At 46.9% G+C, this 21,982-nt stretch overlaps 1 protein-coding gene across 2 annotated transcripts; it reads left to right on the top strand.

Annotated features, from left to right (window-relative positions):
• The first annotated feature begins 4,982 nt into the window (after window positions 1-4,982).
• LOC110492917 (protein LKAAEAR1) lies at window positions 4,983-20,071 on the top strand. Of its 2 annotated transcripts, none has more exons than XM_036947815.1 (4): window positions 4,983-5,083; window positions 5,341-5,702; window positions 6,603-6,725; window positions 18,442-20,071. In XM_036947815.1, exons 2-4 carry the CDS (start codon window positions 5,355-5,357, stop codon window positions 18,499-18,501), a joined length of 531 nt encoding a protein of 176 aa, XP_036803710.1. In that variant the 5' UTR covers window positions 4,983-5,083; window positions 5,341-5,354; the 3' UTR covers window positions 18,502-20,071. The 2 variants fall into 2 exon arrangements, 1 of the variants encoding a protein (XP_036803710.1); XR_005036630.1 differs by having other exon boundaries at window positions 5,005-5,702; window positions 18,442-19,762; window positions 19,837-20,071.
• Window positions 20,072-21,982: the final 1,911 nt, after the last annotated feature.

Genomic DNA, 21,982 nt, shown 5'->3' with positions numbered 1-21,982 from the left:
ATAATGTGTGACTAGCAGGAAGGCTATGGCTAACCTTGGGTGTAGGCAGTTCTCATGAGTTGTGGGGGACACATACAGAACGTAGTGTAGCAAACAAAAGACTGTCTTTTGTTAGAACTCAAACTTGGCAATAACGGGAAACAGAGGTGTGGGCTCATAAGATATTCTGCCCAGCAACAACTACACCTGCCAACGGGAGCGCCTGGGGGCAGGGACCAGCCTGTGTGTGCCAACGATAGGCTGAGTGAGTCTAAACCACGGCCAGTCTCTACTCTGATAGGCTCAGAAGCGGGAACTACTTCTGTCAGAGTACATTAGAAGAACTAGTTAGTTCTCTGTTCTGCCCTGCGTGGTGTTACAGTGAACCCGTATATACGAAAATGGCATTTACCATTTATTGCTTACATAATAAAGAAGTTATAGTATACAATCGATGATTAATTTGCATTTTGTTCTGATACCAGATTTTAATTAACGCAACCTTAACACTACACAGTAGCTCTATATATGTGGGCTGGAACCTACACAGTAGCTCTATATATGTGGGCTGGAACCTACACAGTAGTTCTATATATGTGGGCTGGAACCTACACAGTAGCTCTATATAAACTCAACAAAAAAATAAATGTCCTCTCACTGTCAACTGCGTTTATTTTCAGCAAACTTAACATGTGCAAATATTTGTATGAACATAACAAGATTCAACAACTGAGACATAAACTGAACAAGTTCCACAGACATGTGACTAACAGAAATGGAATAATGTGTCCCTGAACAAAAGGGGGGTCAAAATCAAAAGTAACAGTCAATCTCTGGTGTGGCCACCAGCTGCATTAAGTACTACAGTGCATCTCCTCCTCATGGACTGCACCAGATTTGTCAGTTCTTGCTGTGAAACGTTACCCCACTCTTCCACCAAGGCACTTGCAAGTTCGCGGAAAATTTCTGAAGGGAATGGCCCTAGTCCTCACCCTCCGATCCAACATGAGGGAGGAGGATGTCTTCCCTGTAACGCACAGCGTTGAGATTGCCTGCAATGACAACAAGCTCAATCCGATGATGCAGTGACACAAAGATTCCCCATAAAAATAAGTTGGTTTAAGATAGAGAGATAAAGTTTATTTTGCATTGGATGAATCCACCACATCCACCAATGTAACCCTTCCGCGTCTGCATTGAAAGGTGACAGAGCTAAAGCAGTATTTGTCAGACCATGAGACATTCCCGAAAATTGGTCTTCTCACAGAATTGTCTGTAGCGTCCCCTCTATGGAAAGATGAGACTCTAACGATGATGTTCTCCATGTTGTTCTACGACCCACACAAGTGTCTTGGGACTCATCTGAATTCGGTACAGCCGATCTACCAACTTCTCTGTATGTAGCGTCTGAACAGTTTGGGCTACACAGGAATATGTGAGACTCTCATTAAGACCTGCATGTCAGTTGTTTTGCTCTAGGATGCCCACAGGCCTCACAACCACCCACATATTGTTGTTTTGCTCTAGGACGCCCACAGGCTTCACAACCACCCTCATATTGTTGTTTTGCTGTAGGATGCCCACAGGCCTCACAACCACCCACATATTGTTGTTTTGCTGTAGGATGCCCACAGGCCTCACAACCACCCACATATTGTTGTTTTGCTCTAGGACGCCCACAGGCCTCACAACCACCCACATATTGTTGTTTTGCTCTAGGACGCCCACAGGCCTCACAACCACCCACATATTGTTGTTTTGCTCTAGGATGCCCACAGGCCTCACAACCACCCACATATTGTTGTTTTGCTGTAGGATGCCCACAGGCCTCACAACCACCCACATATTGTTGTTTTGCTCTAGGACGCCCACAGGCCTCACAACCACCCTCATATTGTTGTTTTGCTCTAGGACACCCACAGGCCTCACAACCACCCTCATATTGTTGTTTTGCTGTAGGACGCCCACAGGCCTCACAACCACCCACATATTGTTGTTTTGCTCTAGGATGCCCACAGGCCTCACAACCACCCACATATTGTTATTTTGCTGTAGGATGCCCACAGGCCTCACAACCACCCACATATTGTTGTTTTGCTCTAGGACGCCCACAGGCCTCACAACCACCCACATATTGTTGTTTTGCTCTAGGATGCCCACAGGCCTCACAACCACCCACATATTGTTGTTTTGCTGTAGGATGCCCACAGGCCTCACAACCACCCACATATTGTTGTTTTGCTCTAGGACACCCACAGGCCTCACAACCACCCTCATATTGTTGTTTTGCTGTAGGACGCCCACAGGCCTCACAACCACCCACATATTGTTGTTTTGCTCTAGGACGCCCACAGGCCTGACAACCACCCACATATTGTTGTTTTGCTCTAGGATGCCCACAGGCCTCACAACCACCCTCATATTGTTGTTTTGCTCTAGGACGCCCACAGGCTTCACAAGACTTGTCTGAAGGTCCCCTGGTACCAGTTGAAATAATGAATGAAGGTATGGAGACTGTTTATTGACATAATCAAGGGGTTATTAAATACATGTCAACATTTGAAAACGTACAATTGTTTCCTAATCTTTCTCATACCTCTAAGATGTAGGACAGACACTTCAGAACAAACTTCATTTAGATGATCTGTTGTACCATGTAGTGACTCTTGTTATTCAATGCGTTTCTATGGTTTAACGTGACTTTCAGTCAAAACCTTTTTGTTGAAGGTACTACACAGCGCAGAGACCCCCCTCGTGCACTCAACGTTGTGGAGATATGTCGAGTTTCCTCGTAGGTCTATTTTGGCAGAGAAACTGAAGCTCTATAGCCTACTGTCTGTTTCTTTTTATTCAAGTATTTTAATTAAAGAATGTGAAACATTATGTCTGTTTGCTGTTTTCATTAAATCACACATAGTTGTTATTTTATAATGGCCTAAATTAAATCTGTTCATATGGACAGTTTTATAGCAGACCGAATTTTGATCAGTTATGAAAAATAAACATTTCACCTGGGGGAAAAAAATGATATAGTAATCGGCCAACAATTGGGCTTTTAATTGAACAAAAAGACTCTTTGTCACATGACTACAGAAATGTAAACAGTGTGATATAACCATAACCTCTGATGACCTCTGATGAAAGGGTTAGGTTATACTGGGTCCTCATCACCATTAGCATTATTCACATTCTAATTCAATCAAGTCACAATTATCAGCTTTGCTGTTGACATCAGTGAGCAGTGGGTTTTCCGAGTGAGGAGAGACACATGGGTAGGTCTACCAACTGAAAAACGAAAATTATTATGAAATTCAAACCACAGAAATACAATGTTTACCTAACATTTATACAGACTCTACACACACATACAATCTTCATTTACGCTGCCGCTACTCTGTTTATCATGCATCCTGACGCCTAGTCACCTTACCCCTACACATATCTACCTCCATCACTCCAGTATACCCTGTACATTGTTAATATGGTACTGACCCTGTATATAGTCAACTTACCCCTCTACATATCTACCTCCATCACTCCAGTATCCCTGTCTCCTTACCCCTCTACTTATCTACCTCCATCACTCCAGTGTCCCTGTCACCTTACCCCTCTACATATCTACCTCCATCACTCCAGTATCCCTGTACATTGTTAATATGGTACTGACCCTGTATGTAGTCACCTTACCCCTCTACTTATCTACCTCCATCACTCCAGTATCCCTGCACATTGTCAGTATGGTACTGACCCTGTATATAGTCACCTTACCCCTCTTCTTATCTACCTCTATCAGTCCAGTATCCCTGTCCATTGTCAGTATGGTACTGACCCTGTATGTAGTCACCTTACCCCTCTACTTATCTACCTCCATGACTCCAGTATCCCTGTCCATTGTCAGTATGGTACTGACCCTGTTTATAGTCACCTTACCCCTCTACTTATCTACCTCCATCACTCCAGTATCCCTGCACATTGTCAGTATGGTGTTGGAACTGACCCTGTATGTAGCTTCTTACTTTCTGTGTTCTTCTTATTTCTTATTTGTATTTTTTGTGTTTTAGAATTGTATTTACAGTTGTAGAATTTTAGCTAAAGCAAAACCTAATCCTAACCCTTTTCCTAACCTAATTATCTTAACCTGCCTTTTTAATTTTCCTAAACTGCTACTTTAATTTGCCTAACCTTCTACTTAAATTATCCTAACCTGCTATATTAATTCTCCTAACCTGTTGTTAATTCTCCTAACCTGCTTCATTAATTATCCTAACTGTTATGTTAATTCTCCTAACCTGCTATGTTAATTTTCCTAAACTGTTATCTTAATTATCCTAACCTTCTACGTTAATTATCCCAACCGGCTATGTTGATTATCCTAATCTGCTATGTTAATTACCCTAATCTGCTATGTTAACTTGTTATGTTAATTCTCCTAACCTGCTTCATTAATTATCCTAACTGTTATGTTAATTCTCCTAACATGTTATGTAAATTTTCCTAACCTGATGCGTTAAGTAATTATTCTAAACTGCTATGTTAATTATCCTAATCTGCTATGTTAACTTGTTATGTTAATTTTCCTAACTTGCTGCATTAATTATCCTAACCTGCTATGTTAATTATCCTAACCTGCTCTGTTAATTCTCCTCTTCTGTTATGTTAATTATCCTAACGTGTTTCGCTAATTATCCTAACCTGCCATGATAGTTATCATAAACCGCTACATAAAGTCAATCAATCAGTTCCGAGAAAACCCATCAGTCATCACCACACCGGAATGCACCTCCACACTGTTACACACACACACACACACAACGAGTCTAATTTCACTCCAAAGGTGCGTTCACACAACAGACACAAGAAGAAAAGCGAATAGATCAATCATATTGTCATGGCAACAACAAACATTTTTTTTTGACTTTATCCAAAGTCCATATCAGCGTCCGATGGGCACCAGTTCCGCACAGCAGCGGCGCGGCACGCAATGCGGAAGTGGTCAGCCGTAGCGTGCTTCAGCCGTAGCGTGCTTCTATGACAACGGCAGTAAACAACATGGCGCCGTGTGTGTGATCTCAACTTCATCACCCCCCCCGTCTCTCGCTGAAAAGTAGAACAACATTCAATACTTTTCTTGGAAATGCGTTGATGAAATGAGTGTATCTCCCGTTTTTTTTAACTGAATTTACGTGATGATAAATGTTTGACATTGAGTGCAGTTTTGTGATTGCTACTGTTGTTGACTGACTGTATGCTACTGTATCAACAGTTCGCTGTTTTAAAAAAAAATATGCAACATTTCAAAAAGTAGCTAACAACCTGTCAAAGTTGTATTTGGTAAGATATACCTATTCATTTTGAAACCAGGAAGGCCTATCGATATGTCGTCAAAAAGTGACAACAAGCTCAGCACCTGTGGCAACCGGAGGAGATCGAGCGCGACTAAAGAGGATGTGAAGCGGATGTGTCCGCAGCAGCGGGCCCGGTACCTGGCCTACGAGGAGCCGCCGAAAGAGGCGAAGACCTGGATGGCGATGTCTCGGCAGCGGGTGTCCGCCTGGGAGTCTTCCGGGGCTGGGGGGAAGAGACATACAACTGTCGGTCATCATCACTGCGACGAGAGGGACGAGGAAGAGAAGAAACGGCAAGACCTGATCATAGGACAGCTGAAGGCCGCGGAAGCCCGCAACAGAGTTCGACAGATGAGACTGCAGTATCGGAGTATGAGGGTAAGGATATCCTCCCCCTCGTTCTGTTCCAAAACGGCACCGTATTCTATATATGTATGTATATATATATATATATATAGCATGATATAAAATGCCCCTTATTTCGGCAATATTTTGACAATATTTCTATGGGCCCCTGATCAAAAGTTGTCTCGTACACAGAATGATAGTGAATAGGGTGCCGTCTGTCTCCATATGCACACATAGGTTTTTAAATAATTCACATGGATGTAACTGCTTCTTGGCGAGCTTTGACTGTTCACACAGTGATAACAAGCCTACCTTTAAATCCACTTTAGAAGTTCCTGTGGTAAGAAGTCAAATTATCTTCTATTTTTTTCTCTCTCTCTCTTCCTCTTCCTCTGCCATCCCTCTTAATTATGATGTCAATTACTGGGCCTGAACCACATTAATAATTGGCTTCCGCTCCATGAGGTCTGAATAATATGTTTCTCCGTCTGTGCATATCTCCATCCATCCCTCCGTGCAGACCGAGGAAATCAATCTAATTTGGGAAGCACCTCTTGTCATCATATTCACAGTATTTGTTTTATTTTTTTTTTAAATTAAGATGAATTGAACTGCTCCATGATAATTTGCCCAGGCTATAATTCCCCTCTGCACACAATAACAATGAACGTAGCCTACATGTAAGCCTATTATCCTATTCTATTGTAATTGTTTGTTTACACTTCCTCTGCCCTCCCTCTTCATCAGAGTGGTATTATCAATCATTATGATGTCAATTACTGGGCCTGAACCACGATACTTCAAGGTCTCTGCTCCATGGACCTGAATACTATGTTTCCTTGTTTGTGCATATCTCCCTCCCTCCATCGATCCGTCCCTCCACCCCCCCCCCACCCATCCATCCCTCCATCCGTCTATCTGTCCATGCAGACCCAGGAAATCAATCTAATGATTTCGTGCCAGTCCAGCGCCCAGACCGCCGTCCGTCTTGAGTTGCTGCTGCCAACGGAGGAAAGCAAGATAAATACCATCGATTGTCTGGACAAACTGCAGGTGGGTTAAACAGCCCCTCCCTCCCAACCCTCTTCCCTCCATATCTCCCTCCCTCCTTTCCCTTGGAAATATAACTGTGTGTGTGTGTGTGTCGATGTACTGTCTGTGTGTGTATATCTGTGTGTGTGTGTGTGTGTCTGTGTGTGTGTCTGTGTGTGTGTCTATATGTGTGTGTGTGTGTCTATATGTGTGTGTGTGTCTGTGTGTGTGTGTGTGTGTGTGTGTGTGTGACGCTCAATATGGAAGTGGACAGATGAAGTGAATGCTACGCTACAGGACTGTTTTGCAGCACAGACTGGAATAAGTGTGTGTGTGTGTGTGTGTGTGTGTGTGTGTGTGTATCTGTGTGTGTGTGTCGATGTACTGTATGTGTGTGTATATCTGTGTGTGTGTGTCTGTGTGTATCTATGTGTTTGTGTGTGTCTATCTATGTGTGTTTATCTATGTGTATCTATGTATTAGAGGTTGACTGATTATGATTTTTCAACACCGATACCGATTATTGGAGGACCAAAAAAAGCCGATACCGATCAATCGGACAATTTGTTTTATTTATTTGTAATAATGACAATTACAACAATACTGAATGAACACTTATTTTAACTTAATATAATACATCAATAAAATCAATTTAGCCTCAAATAAATAATGAAACATGTTCAATTTGGTTTAAATAATGCAAAAACAAAGTGTTGGAGAAGAAAGTAAAAGTGCAATATGTGCCATGTAAGAAAGCTAACGTTTAAGTTTCTTGCTCAGAACATGAGAACATATGAAAGCTGGTGTTTCCTTTTAACATGAGTCTTCAATATTCCCAGGTAAGAAGTTTTAGGTTGTAGTTATTATAGGAATTATAATACTATTTCTCTCTATGTGATTTGTATTTCTTATACCTTTGACTATTGGATGTTCTTATAGGCACTTTAGTATTGCCAGTGTAACAGTATAGCTTCCGTCCCTCTCCTCGCCCCTACCTGGGCTCGAACCAGGAACACATCGACAACAGCCACCCTCGAAGCAGCGTTACCCATGCAGAGCAAGGGGAACAACCACTCCACTAACTAACTAGCTCCACTAACCACCCCGCTAACTAGCAAGCCATTTCACATCGGTTACACCAGCCTAATCTCGGGGGTTGATAGGCTTGAAGTCATAGCAATGCGTGAAGAATTGCGATGAGCTGCTGGCATTCGCACGAAAGTGCTGTTTGAATGAATGCTTACGAGCCTGCTGCTGCCTACCACCACTCAGTCAGACTGCTCTATCAAATATCAAATCATAGACTTAATTAAGTCTAAATAAGTCTAAATATTAAGTCTAAGTCTAAATATTGCTGTTACATTGCACAACCTTCAATGTTATGTCATAATTATGTACAATTCTGGAAAATTAATTACGGCCTTTGTTAGGAATAAATGGACTTCACACAGTTCACAACGAGCCAGGCAGCCCAAACTGCTGCATATACTGCTTGCACGAAACGCAAGATAGGTGACACAATTTCCCTAGTTATAAGAAATTAATGTTAGCAGGCAATATTGACTCAATATGCAGGTTTAAAAATATATACTTGTGTATAAATATATACTTGTGTATGCCGGGGCGGCAGGGTAGCCTAGTGGTTAGAGCGTTGGACTAGCGAGTTCAAACCCCCGAGCTGACAAGGTACAAATCTGTCGTTCTGCCCCTGAACAGGCAGTTAACCCACTAGGCTGTCATTGAAAATAAGAATGTGTTCTTAACTGACTTGCCTGGTTGAATAAATGTGTAAAAAATACCGAATACCGATTGTTATGAAAACTTGAAATCTGCCATAATTAATCGTCCATTCCGATTAATCGGTCGACCTCTACTATGTATGTGTGTGTGTCAGTGTGTGTGTCAGTGTGTGTGTCTGTGTGTGTGTGTGTGTGTGTGTGTTTATGAGCTGCAGGAAGATGCCTCTGTGTGTTGAATACCTCTGACAGTCTAAGCCGTTGAGGGTACTACAGTGACATATGGAGTTGTTTTAAGATGGCCATACCATGGGTCATTTTGCTATTTGATTTAGTATTTTAGGACCCATTTAGGAATGAAAAAACATTTAATAAACACATTCATATATGGCAAAAAAGGAATACGGTTTTGAAGTGTCTGTCCTATATCTAGGAGATATAAGAAAGATCAGGACATATTAGTTTGTTTGTTTGTACACGTGTTTAACCCCTTATTTGTGTTGACACAAAACTACCTCCATGCTTCCATTTGTTTTGTATGTGTTATCAAAACAGAGAACTACCTCCATGCTTCCATTCCTTTGTATGGGTTACCAAAACGGAGAACCACCGCCATGCTTCCATTTGTTTGTATGGGTTACCAAAACGGAGAACCACCCCCGTGCTTCCATTCCTTTGTATGGGTCACCAAAACAGAGAACTTCCTCCATGCTTCCATTTGTTTGTATGGGTTACCAAAACGGAGAACCACCTCCATGCTTCCATTCATTTGTATGGGTCACCAAAACGGAGAACTACCTCCATGATTCCATTTGTTTGTATGGGATACCAAAACGGAGAACCACCTCCATCCTTCCATTTGTTTGTATGGGTTACCAAAACGGAGAACCACCCCCATGCTTCCATTCCTTTGTATGGGTCACCAAAACGGAGAACTTCCTCCATGCTTCCATTTGTTTGTATGGGTTACCAAAACGGAGAACCACCTCCATGCTTCCATTTGTTTGTATGGGTCACCAAAACGGAGAACTACTTCCATGATTCCATTCATTTGTATGGGATACCAAAACGGAGAACCACCTCCATGCTTCCATTTGTTTGTATGGGATACCAAAACGGAGAACCACCTCCATGCTTCCATTCCTTCGTATGGGTCACCAAAATGGAGAACCACCTCCATGCTTCCATTTGTTTGTATGGGTTACCAAAACGGAGAACCACCCCCGTGCTTCCATTCCTTTGTATGGGTCACCAAAACGGAGAACTTCCTCCATGCTTCGATTTGTTTGTATGGGTTACCAAAACGGAGAACCACCTCCATGCTTCCATTCATTTGTATGGGATACCAAAACGGAGAACCACCTCCATGCTTCCATTCCTTTGTATGGGTCACCAAAACGGAGAACCACCTCCATGCTTCCATTTGTTTGTATGGGATACCAAAACGGAGAACCACCTCCATGCTTCCATTCCTTTGTATGGGTCACCAAAATGGAGAACCACCTCCATGCTTCCATTCGTTTGTATGGGTCACCAAAACGGAGAACTACCTCCATGATTCCATTCATTTGTATGGGATACCAAAACGGAGAACCACCTCCATGCTTCCATTTGTTTGTATGGGTCACCAAAACGGATAACTCCCTCCAATCAATCAATCAATCAAATTTATTTTATATAGCCCTTCGTACATCAGCTGATATCTCAAAGTGCTGTACAGAAACCCAGCCTAAAACCCCAAACAGCAAGCAATGCAGGTGAAGAAGCACGGTGGCTAGGAAAAACTCCCTAGAAAGGCCAAAACCTAGGAAGAAACCTAGAGAGGAACCAGGCTATGTGGGGTGGCCAGTCCTCTTCTGGCTGTGCCGGGTGGAGATTATAACAAAACATGGTCAAGATGTTCAAATGTTCATAAATGACCAGCATGGTCGAATAATAATAAGGCAGAATAGTTGAAACTGGAGCAGCAGCACAGTCAGGTGGACTGGGGACAGCAAGGAGTCATCATGTCAGGTATTCCTGGGGCATGGTCCTAGGGCTCAGGTCCTCCGAGAGAGAGAAAGAAAGAAAGAGAGAATTAGAGAGAGCATATGTGGGATGGCCAGTCCTCTTCTGGCTGTGCCGGGTGGAGATTATAACAGAACATGGCCAAGATGTTCAAATGTTCATAAATGATCAGCATGGTCGAATAATAATAAGGCAGAACAGTTGAAACTGGAGCAGCAGCACAGCCAGGTGGACTGGGGACAGCAAGGAGTCATCATGTCAGGTAGTCCTGGGGCATGGTCCTAGGGCTCAGGTCCTCCGAGAGAGAGAAAGAGAGAAGGAGAGAATTAGAGAACGCACACTTAGATTCACACAGGACACCGAATAGGACAGGAGAAGTACTCCAGATATAACAAACTGACCCTAGCCCCCCGACACATAAACTACTGCAGCATAAATACTGGAGGCTGAGACAGGAGGGGTCAGGAGACACTGTGGCCCACTCCGAGGACACCCCCGGACAGGGCCAAACAGGAAGGATATAACCCCACCCACTTTGCCAAAGCACAGCCCCCACACCACTAGAGGGATATCTTCAACCACCAACTTACCATCCTGAGACAAGGCTGAGTATAGCCCACAAAGACCTCCGCCACGGCACAACTTAAGGGGGGGGGGGGGCGCCAACCCAGACAGGATGACCACATCAGTGACTCAACCCACTCAGGTGACGCACCTCCTCCAGGGACGGCATGAGAGAGCCCCAGTAAAGCCAGTGACTCAGCCCCTGTAATAGGGTTAGAGGCAGAGAATCCCAGTGGAAAGAGGGGAACCGGCCAGGCAGAGACAGCAAGGGTGGTTCGTTGCTCCAGAGCCTTTCCGTTCACCCTCCCACTCCTGGGCCAGACTACACTCAATCATATGACCCACTGAAGAGATGAGTCTTCAGTAAGGACTTAAAGGTTGAGACCGAGTTTGCGTCTCTGACATGGGTAGGCAGACCGTTCCATAAAAATGGAGCTCTATAGGAGAAAGCCCTGCCTCCAGCTGTTTGCTTAAAAATTCTAGGGACAATTAGGAGGCCTGCGTCTTGTGACCGTAGCGTACGTGTAGGTATGTACGGCAGGACCAAATCAGAGAGATAGATAGGAGCAAGCCCATGTAATGCTTTGTAGGTTAGCAGTAAAACCTTGAAATCAGCCCTTGCTTTGACAGGAAGCCAGTGTAGAGAGGCTAGCACTGGAGTAATATGATCAAATTTTTTGGTTCTAGTCAGGATTCTAGCAGCCGTATTTAGCACTAACTGAAGTTTATTTAGTGCTTTATCCGGGTAGCCGGAAAGTAGAGCATTGCAGTAGTCTAACCTGGAAGTGACAAAAGCATGGATTCATTTTTCTGCATCATTTTTGGACAGAAAGTTCCTGATTTTTGCAATGTTACGTAGATGGAAAAAAGCTGTCCTTGAAATGGTCTTGATATGTTCTTCAAAAGAGAGATCAGGGTCCAGAGTAACGCCGAGGTCCTTCACAGTTTTATTTGAGACGACTGTACAACCATTAAGATTAATTGTCAGATTCAACAGAAGATCTCTTTGTTTCTTGGGACCTAGAACAAGCATCTCTGTTTTGTCCGAGTTTAAAAGTAGAAAGTTTGCAGCCATCCACTTCCTTATGTCTGAAACACATTCTTCTAGCAAGGGCAATTTTGGGGCTTCACCATGTTTAATTGAAATGTACAGCTGTGTGTCATCTGCATAGCAGTGAAAGTTAACATTATGTTTTCGAATAACATCCCCAAGAGGTAAAATATATAGTGAAAACAATAGTGGTCCTAAAACGGAACCTTGAGGAACACCGAAATTTACAGTTGATTTGTCAGAGGACAGACCATTCACAGAGACAAACTGATATCTTTCCGACAGATAAGATCTAAACCAGGCCAGAACTTGTCCGTGTAGACCAATTTGGGTTTCCAATCTCTCCAAAAGAATGTGGTGATCGATGGTATCAAAAGCAGCACTAAGGTCTAGGAGCACGAGGACAGATGCAGAGCCTCGGTCCGATGCCATTAAAATGTCATTTACCACCTTCACAAGTGCCGTCTCAGTGCTATGATGGGGTCTAAAACCAGACTGAAGCATTTCGTATACATTGTTTGTCTTCAGGAAGGCAGTGAGTTGTTGCGCAACAGCCTTTTCTAAAATTTTTGAGAGGTATGGAAGATTCGATATAGGCCGATAGTTTTTTATATTTTCTGGGTCAAGGTTTGGCTTTTTCAAGAGAGGCTTTATTACTGCCACTTTTAGTGAGTTTGGTACACATCCGGTGGATAGAGAGCCGTTTATTATGTTCAACATAGTAGGGCCAAGCACAGGAAGCAGCTCTTTCAGTAGTTTAGTTGGAATAGGGTCCAGTATGCAGCTTGAAGGTTTAGAGGCCATGATTATTTTCATCATTGTGTCAAGAGATATAGTACTAAAACACTTGAGTGTCTCTCTTGATCCTAGGTCCTGGCAGAGTTGTGCAGACTCAGGACAACTGAGCTTTGAAGGAATACGCAGATTTAAGGAAGAGTCCGTAATTTGCTTTCTAATAATCATAATCTTTTCCTCAAAGAAGTTCATGAATTTATCACTGCTAAAGTGAAAGTCATCCTCTCTTGGGGAATGCTGCTTTTTAGTTAGCTTTGCGACAGTATCAAAAAGGAATTTCGGATTGTTCTTATTTTCCTCAATTAAGTTAGAAAAATAGGATGATCGAGCAGCAGTAAGGGCTCTTCGGTACTGCACAGTACTGTCTTTCCAAGCTAGTCGGAAGACTTCCAGTTTGGTGTGGCGCCATTTCCGTTCCAATTTTCTGGAAGCTTGCTTCAGAGCTCGGGTATTTTCTGTGTACCAGGGAGCTAGTTTCTTATGAGAAATGTTTTTAGTTTTTAGGGGTGCAACTGCATCTAGGGTATTGCGCAAGGTTAAGTTGAGTTCCTCAGTTAGGTGGTTAACTGATTTTTGTCCTCTGGCGTCCTTGGGTAGGCAGAAGGAGTCTGGAAGGACATCAAGGAATCTTTGTGTTGTCTGTGAATTTATAGCACAATGCTTCCATTCGTTTGTATGGGTCACCAAAACGGAGAACCACCTCCGTGCTTCCATTCGTTTGTATGGGTCACCAAAACGGAGAACCACCTCCATGCTTCCATTTGTTTGCGGACTTCTTACATCGGTGGATGGATTGAGACACATCCAATGAAAAAAGATGTCTCTGGCTTAAACTGACACATTTTTATTGCCACTTTGTTATTATGTTACTTAGATTGACATACTCTTTTTTAACTGAATTCCCTCGTCTTGTCTTTTTGATGATTTGAGGTACACATGTCTGTCTGGGAAGATTACATCAAGTCAAATGAGGTACACATGTCTGTCTGGGAAGATTACATCAAGTCAAATGAGGTACACATGTCTGTCTGGTAAGATTACATCAAGTCAAATGAGGTACACATGTCTGTCTGGTAAGATTACATCAAGTTATATTTTCCTTTCGTGATGTTTGTTATTTCTGTTCTGTCGCAGTGTTGATATGATAAGTGATATACAGACATACACACAGCGCACTGGAGGCTACACCTGGGTTGACAGTCTTTTTAATGAGTCACAACACTATTGATGCTACCGACCAAATGCCTTCCACCATTGTCAGGGGTTTAAATACCAGGAGAGACAGAGGGTGAGATGAAGAGAGAGAGAGGAGGGACGGGGTGAGTCAGAGAGAGAGAGAGAGGAGGGACGGAGAGAGACAGAGGGTGAGACAGAGAGAGAGGAGGGACAGCAGGTGAGATGGAGAGAGAGGAGGGACGGGGTGAGTCGGAGAGAGAGAGAGGAGGGACGGAGAGAGACAGAGGGTGAGACAAAGAGAAAGGAGGGACAGAGGGTGCGACAGAAATAGAGAGGAGGGCCAGAGGGTGAGACAGAGAGAGAGAGAGAGGAGGGACGGAGAGAGACAGAGGGTGAGACAAAGAGAAAGGAGGGACAGAGGGTGCGACAGAGATAGAGAGGAGGGCCAGAGGGTGAGACAGTGAGAGAGAGAGAGAGGAGGGACGGAGAGAGACAGAGGGTGCGACAAAGAGAAAGGAGGGACAGAGGGTGCGACAGAGATAGAGAGGAGGGCCAGAGGGTGAGACAGAGAGAGAGAGAGAGGAGGGCCAGAGGGTGAGACAGAGAGAGAGAGAGAGGCGGGACAGAGGGTGAGAGAGAGGAGGGACAGTGGGTGAGACAGAGAGAGAGAGGAGGGACAGTGGGTGAGACAGAGAGAGAGGAGAGAGAGAGAGAGGCGGGACAGAGGGTGAGACAGAGAGAGAGAGGAGGGACAGTGGGTGAGACAGAGAGAGAGAGAGAGAGAGAGAGAGCAGGGACAGTGGGTGAGACAGAGAGAGAGGAGGGACAGCAGGTAAGATGGAGAGAGAGGAGGGACAGGGGTTGAGACGGAGAGAGAGAGGAGGGACGGAGGGTGAGACAGAGAGAGAGGAGGGACAGAAGGTGAATTGAAGAGAGAGAGAGGAGGGACGGGGTGATGAGGAGAGAGAGAGGAGAGAGAGAGGAGGGACGGGGTGAGTCAGAGAGAGAGAGGAGGGACGGAGAGAGACAGAGGGTGAGACAGAGAGAGAGAGAGAGAGAGAGGTGGGACAGAGAGAGAGAGAGGCGGGACAGAGGGTGAGACAGAGAGAGAGAGAGGTGGGACAGAGGGTGAGACAGAGAGAGAGAGAGGAGGGACAGTGGGTGAGACAGAGAGAGAGAGAGGAGGGACAGTGGGTGAGACAGAGAGAGAGGAGGGACAGTGGGTGAGACAGAGAGAGAGGAGGGACAGCAGGTGAGATGGAGAGAGAGAGGAGGGACAGAGGTTGAGACGGAGAGAGAGAGGAGGGACGGAGGGTGAGACAGAGAGAGAGAGAGGCGGGACAGAGGGTGAGACAGAGAGAGAGAGGGCGGAGGGACAGTGGGTGATACAGAGAGAGGGAGAGAGAGAGGAGGGACAGTGGGTGAGACAGACAGAGAGAGAGGAGGGACATAAGGTGAGATGAAGAGAGAGAGAGGAGGGACGGGGTGAGTCAGAGAGAGAGAGAGGAGGGACAGAGAGAGACAGAGAGAGAGAGAGAGGTGGGACAGAGGGTGAGAGAGGTGGGACAGAGGGTGAGACAGAGAGAGAGAGAGGAGGGACAGTGGATGATACATAGAGAGGGAGAGAGAGAGGAGGGACAGTGGGTGAGACAGAGACAGGAGAGAGAGAGAGAGAGAGAGAGAGGAGGGACAGAGAGAGGAGAGAGAGAGAGAGAGAGAGGAGGGACAGAGGGTGAGACAGAGAGAGAGAGAGGAAGGAAAGTGGGTGAGACAGAGACAGGAGAGAGAGAGAGAGGAGGGACAGAGGGTGAGACAGAGAGAGAGAGAGGAGGGAAAGTGGGTGAGACAGAGAAATGAGAGACAGAGAAAGGAGAGACAGGGAAAGGAGAGACAGGGAAAGGAGAGACAGGGAAAGGAGAGACAGGGAAAGGAGAGACAGGGAAAGGAGAGACAGGGAAAGGAGAAACAGAGAAAGGAGATACAGGGAAAGGAGAGACAGGGAAAGAAGAGACAGGGAAAGGAGAGACAGGGAAAGGAGAGACAGAGGAAGTAGAGAAAGGAGAGACTGAGAAAGGAGAGACAGAGAAAGGAGAGACAGAATGGACAGACAGGGAAAGGAGAGACAGAGAAAGGAGAGACAGAGAAGAGGTGACAGAGAAAGGAGAGACACCTCTTCTCTCTCTCTCCTTTCTCTGTCACCTCTTCTCTCTATCTCTCCTCTCTCTGTCACCTCTTCTCTCTGTCACCTCTTCTCTCTGTCACCTCTTCTCTCTGTCACCTCTTCTCTCTGTCTCAGCTCAGCAGGTGAAGGAAGGGAATGTGAATTACTTTGATTTGAATGTGAATAACTATGATTTGTTCCACAGACAGAGCCGAGGCACTTCAGAAAATGTAAATATGTTATTGAACAGCGGCAGACAGGTGGACCTCGGCAGCCTGCTGACCACATTTCACTGACATACAGAGACATTAGTCACACAGGTGCTTCAACAAGGACTTTGTGTGTGTGTGTGTGTGTGTGTGTGTGTGTGTGTGTGTGTGTGTGTGTGTGTGTGTGTGTGTGTGTGGTTTGCCAGTCTCTCTATTGAGCTATTACACTCTGTATAAGACAAACGGCATTTGACACGAAGTACATGGAATGGAATGTTACAGAGACTGGTACCCAAACTAGTGTTTATGTGTGGAGAGGGTGTACGTGTGGCTGTGTGGGGAGGGTGGACGTGTGGCTGTGTGGGGAGGGTGGACGTGTGGCTGTGTGGGGAGGGTGTACGTGTGGCTGTGTGGGGAGGGTGGACGTGTGGCTGTGTGGGGAGGGTGGACGTGTGGCTGTGTGGGGAGGGTGGACGTGTGGCTGTGTGGGGAGGGTGTACGTGTGGCTGTGTGGGGAGGGTGGACGTGTGGCTGTGTGGGGAGGGTGGACGTGTGGCTGTGTGGGGAGGGTGTACGTGTGGCTGTGTGGGGAGGGTGGACGTGTTTAACTATTCTTTGAGGAGAGAGGGGAGGGAGAGAGAGAGGAGGGAGGAGAGGAGAGGGGAGAGGGGGGTTCTGTGACAGCAAGTCCTGTGTGGAAGGAGGAGGAGAGGCAGACGGAGGGAAAGCCTGGTTTCTTCCTAGGTTCCTGAATGGGAATGGAATGGGGAGGAGCAGAGGGGAATGGTGAGGAGAGGGGAATGTGGAGGAGTAGGAGAGGGGAATGTGGAGGAGGAGAGGGGAATGTGGAGGAGGAGGAGAGGGGAATGTGGAGGAGGAGGAGGAGGAGAGGGGAATGTGGAGGAGGAGGAGAGTGGAATGGGGAGGAGGAGGAGAGTGGAATGGGGAGGAGGAGGAGAGGGGAATGGGGAGGAGGAGGAAAGGGGAATGGAATGGGGAGGAGCAGAGGGGAATGGGGAGGAGAGGGGAATGTGGAGGAGTAGGAGAAGGGAATGTGGAGGAGGAGAGGGGAATGTGGAGGAGGAGGAGAGTGGAATGGGGTGGAGGAGGAGAGGGGAATGTGGAGGAGGAGGAGAGGGGAATGGAGAGGAGGAGGAGAGGGGAATGGAATGGGGAGGAGCAGAGGGGAATGTGGAGGATTAGGAGAGGGGAATGGGGAGGAGGAGAGGGGAATGTGGAGGAGGAGGAGAGGGGAATGTGGAGGAGGAGGAGAAGGGAATGTGGAGGAGGAGAGGGGAATGGGGAGGAGGAGGAGAGGGGAATGGAATGGGGAGGAGCAGAGGGGAATGTGGAGGATTAGGAGAGGGGAATGGGGAGGAGGAGAGGGGAATGTGGGGGAGGAGGAGAGGGGAATGTGGGGGAGGAGGAGAGGGGAATGTGGAGGAGGAGGAGATGGGAATGGGGAGGAGCAGAGGGGAATGGGGAGGACCAGAGGGGAATGTGGAGGAGGAGGAGATGGGAATGGGGAGGAGCAGAGGGGAATGGGGAGGAGCAGAGGGGAATGGGGAGGAGCAGAGGGGAATGGGGATACTATGACAACAAGGCCAGAGAAGCCTGTTTGGCAGGATGTTTTGAGCACTACGAACTCATCATTAAGGGTTGTCCGCCGTCTCGCTCTCTCGCTCTCTCTCTCTCTCTCTCATGTTCTTGCTCTCTCTCTCCCCCCCCCCCCCCCCCCCCCCCCCTCTCTCTCTCTCTATCTTTCCTGTTGATTTTTGGTTTGGCGCAGTGCATCCCTCAGCTGATTATCAGCTGTTGTCAGACAGATGTTGATCTCGAAAGATGATTCTCTTCCTCAAGTCTCGCTCTCTCGTTCTCCATCTCTCTCTCTCTACCGCTGTCTCTCTCGCTGTGTCTCTCGCTCGCTCTCCCTCCCTCTACCTCCTCTCTCTTTCTTTCTCTCTCTCTCTCTCTCTCTCTCTTTCTCTCTCTGCCTGGTAGTTCTTCCCATCTTCATATTATTTTTGTCTCTACACAGAGAAAGCGAGTCGAGGAGATCCTGGACGACGAGAAAGGATTGACGATAACCCGCCGTTGAGAGTCGAGACCTGCCGTCCTCCTGCTTTGTAACTGTCCTCCTGCTTTGTAACTGTCCTCCTGCTGTAACTGTCCTCCTGCTGTGTAACCGTCCTCCTGCTTTGTAACTGTCCTCCTGCTTTGTAACCGTCCTCCTGCTGTGTAACTGTCCTCCTGCTGTGTAACTGTCCTCCTGCTGTGTAACTGTCCTCCTGCTGTGTAACTGTCCTCCTGCTTTGTAACTGTCCTCCTGCTTTGTAACTGTCCTCCTGCTTTGTAACTGTCCTCCTGCTTTGTAACCGTCCTCCTGCTTTGTAACCGTCCTCATGCTTTGTAACCGTCCTCCTGCTTTGTAACCGTCCTCCTGCTTTGTAACCGTCCTCCTGCTTTGTAACTGTCCTCCTGCTTTGTAACCGTCCTCCTGCTTTGTAACCGTCCTCCTGCTGTGTAACTGTCCTCCTGCTTTGTAACTGTCCTCCTGCTTTGTAACCGTCCTCCTGCTGTGTAACTGTCCTCCTGCTGTGTAACTGTCCTCCTGCTTTGTAACCGTCCTCATGCTTTGTAACCGTCCTCCTGCTTTGTAACCGTCCTCCTGCTGTGTAACTGTCCTCCTGCTTTGTAACTGTCCTCCTGCTTTGTAACCGTCCTCCTGCTGTGTAACTGTCCTCCTGCTGTGTAACCGTCCTCCTGCTTTGTAACCGTCCTCATGCTTTGTAACCGTCCTCCTGCTTTGTAATCGTCCTCCTGCTGTGTAACCGTCCTCCTGCTGTGTAACCGTCCTCATGCTTTGTAACCGTCCTCCTGCTTTGTAACCGTCCTCCTGCTTTGTAACTGTCCTCCTGCTTTGTAACCGTCCTCCTGCTGTGTAACCGTCCTCCTGCTTTGTAACCGTCCTCCTGCTGTGTAACTGTCCTCCTGCTTTGTAACTGTCCTCCTGCTTTGTAACCGTCCTCCTGCTGTGTAACTGTCCTCTTGCTGTGTAACCGTCCTCCTGCTTTGTAACCGTCCTCCTGCTGTGTAACTGTCCTCCTGCTTTGTAACCGTCCTCCTGCTGTGTAACTGTCCTCCTGCTGTGTAACCGTCCTCCTGCTGTGTAACCGTCCTCCTGCTGTGTAACCGTCCTCCTGCTGTGTAACTGTCCTCCTGCTGTGTAACTGTCCTCCTGCTGTGTAACTGTCCTCCTGTGTAACAAAAAGGGAACTGTCTATTTCACTGCTCTGGCTTCATAGAAACTCGACTGTACATTTTCTTACCGTCTCCGTAACTACTATAACTGCAGTTAGGTCCCCTGCTGCACTCATCGAACAAGCACCTAGAAGTTTATAAACAGCCCTTCCTCCATGACTACTGCAGTTAGGTCCCCTGCTGCACTCATCGAACAAGCACCTAGAAGTTTATAAACAGCCCTTCCTCCATGACTGCTGCAGTTGGTTTGCTTCTGCTATAAACGGCTGGCTGTGGAAGCCTCCTGGAGAACATTGTCCCTCAACTGGCCCCCAATTCCCTTTATAGTGCACTACTTTAGACCAGGACCCATAGGGGTAGTGTACTACTATAGACCAGGGCCCTATGGGGGTAGTGTACTACTATAGACCAGGGTCCATAGGGGTAGTTTACTACTGTAGACCAGGTCCCTATGGGGGTAGTGTACTACTTTAGACCAGGGTCCATAGGGGTAGTGTACTACTATAGACCAGGACCCATAGGGGTAGTGTACTACTATAGACCAGGACCCATAGGGGTAGTGTACTACTATAGACCAGGGCCCTATGGGGGTAGTGTACTACTTTAGACCAGGACCCATAGGGGTAGTGTACTACTATAGACCAGGACCCATAGGGGTAGTGCACTACTATAGACCAGGGCCCTATGGGGGTAGTGCACTACTTTAGACCAGGACCCATAGGGGTAGTGCACTACTATAGACCAGGGCCCTATGGGGGTAGTGCACTACTTTAGACCAGGGCCCCATAGGGGTAGTGCACTACTTTAGACCAGGACCCATAGGGGTAGTGCACTACTATAGACCAGGGCCCTATGGGGGTAGTGTACTACTATAGACCAGGGCCCTATGGGGGTAGTGCACTACTTTAGACCAGGGCCCATAGGGGTAGTGCACTACTTTAGACCAGGGCCCATAGGGGTAGTGCCCTACTTTAGACCAGGGCCCATAGGGGTAGTGTACTACTTTAGACCAGGGCCCATAGGGGTAGTGCACTACTTTAGACCAGGGCCCCATAGGGGTAGTGCACTACTTTAGACCAGGGCCCATAGGGGTAGTGTACTACTTTAGACCAGGGCCCATAGGGGTAGTGCCCTACTTTAGACCAGGGCCCATAGGGGTAGTGCACTACTTTAGGCCAGGGCCCCATAGGGGTAGTGCACTACTTTAGATCAGGACCCATAGGGGTAGTGTACTACTATAGACCAGGGCCCTATGGGGGTAGTGCACTACTTTAGACCAGGGCCCATAGGGGTAGTGTACTACTTTAGACCAGGGCCCATAGGGGTAGTGCCCTACTTTAGACCAGGGCCCATAGGGGTAGTGCACTACTTTAGACCAGGGTCCATAGGGGTAGTGCCCTACTTTAGACCAGGGTCCATAGGGGTAGTGCCCTACTTTAGACCAGGGCCCATATGGGTAGTGCACTACTTTAGACCAGGGCCCATAGGGGTAGTGTACTACTATAGACCAGGACCCTATGGGGGTAGTGTACTACTATAGACCAGGGCCCATAGGGGTAGTGCACTACTTTAGACCAGGGTCCATAGGGGTAGTGCCCTACTTTAGACCAGGGCCCATAGGGGTAGTGCACTACTTTAGACCAGGGTCCATAGGGGTAGTGCCCTACTTTAGACCAGGGCCCATATGGGTAGTGCACTACTTTAGACCAGGGCCCATAGGGGTAGTGTACTACTATAGACCAGGACCCTATGGGGGTAGTGTACTACTATAGACCAGGGCCCATAGGGGTGGTGTACTACTATAGACCAGGGCCCATAGGGGTGGTGTACTACTGTAGACCAGGGCCCATAGGGGTAGTGCACTACTTTAGACCAGGACCCATAGGGGTAGTGTACTACTATAGACCAGGGCCCTATGGGGGTAGTGCACTACTTTAGACCAGGGCCCCATAGGGGTAGTGCACTACTTTAGACCAGGACCCATAGGGGTAGTGTACTACTTTAGACCAGGGCCCATAGGGGTAGTGTACTACTATAGACCAGGGCCCTATGGGGGTAGTGCACTACTTTAGATCAGGGCCCCATAGGGGTAGTGCACTACTTTAGACCAGGACCCCATAGGGGTAGTGCACTACTTTAGACCAGGGCCCCATAGGGGTAGTGCACTACTTTAGACCAGGGTCCATAGAGGTACTGCACTACTTTAGACCAGGGCCCATAGGGGTAGTGCCCTACTTTAGACCAGGGCCAATAGGACTCTGTGGTAGTGCACTACTTTATACCAGGACCCATAGGGGTAGTGCACTACTTTAGACCAG

The sequence above is a fragment of the Oncorhynchus mykiss genome, chromosome 16 (assembly GCF_013265735.2).
Source record: "Oncorhynchus mykiss isolate Arlee chromosome 16, USDA_OmykA_1.1, whole genome shotgun sequence".
NCBI classification, from domain to species: Eukaryota; Metazoa; Chordata; class Actinopteri; order Salmoniformes; family Salmonidae; genus Oncorhynchus; species Oncorhynchus mykiss.
Note: the sequence above shows the minus strand (reverse complement) of the source record. Positions and strands in the feature narration are given on the sequence as shown.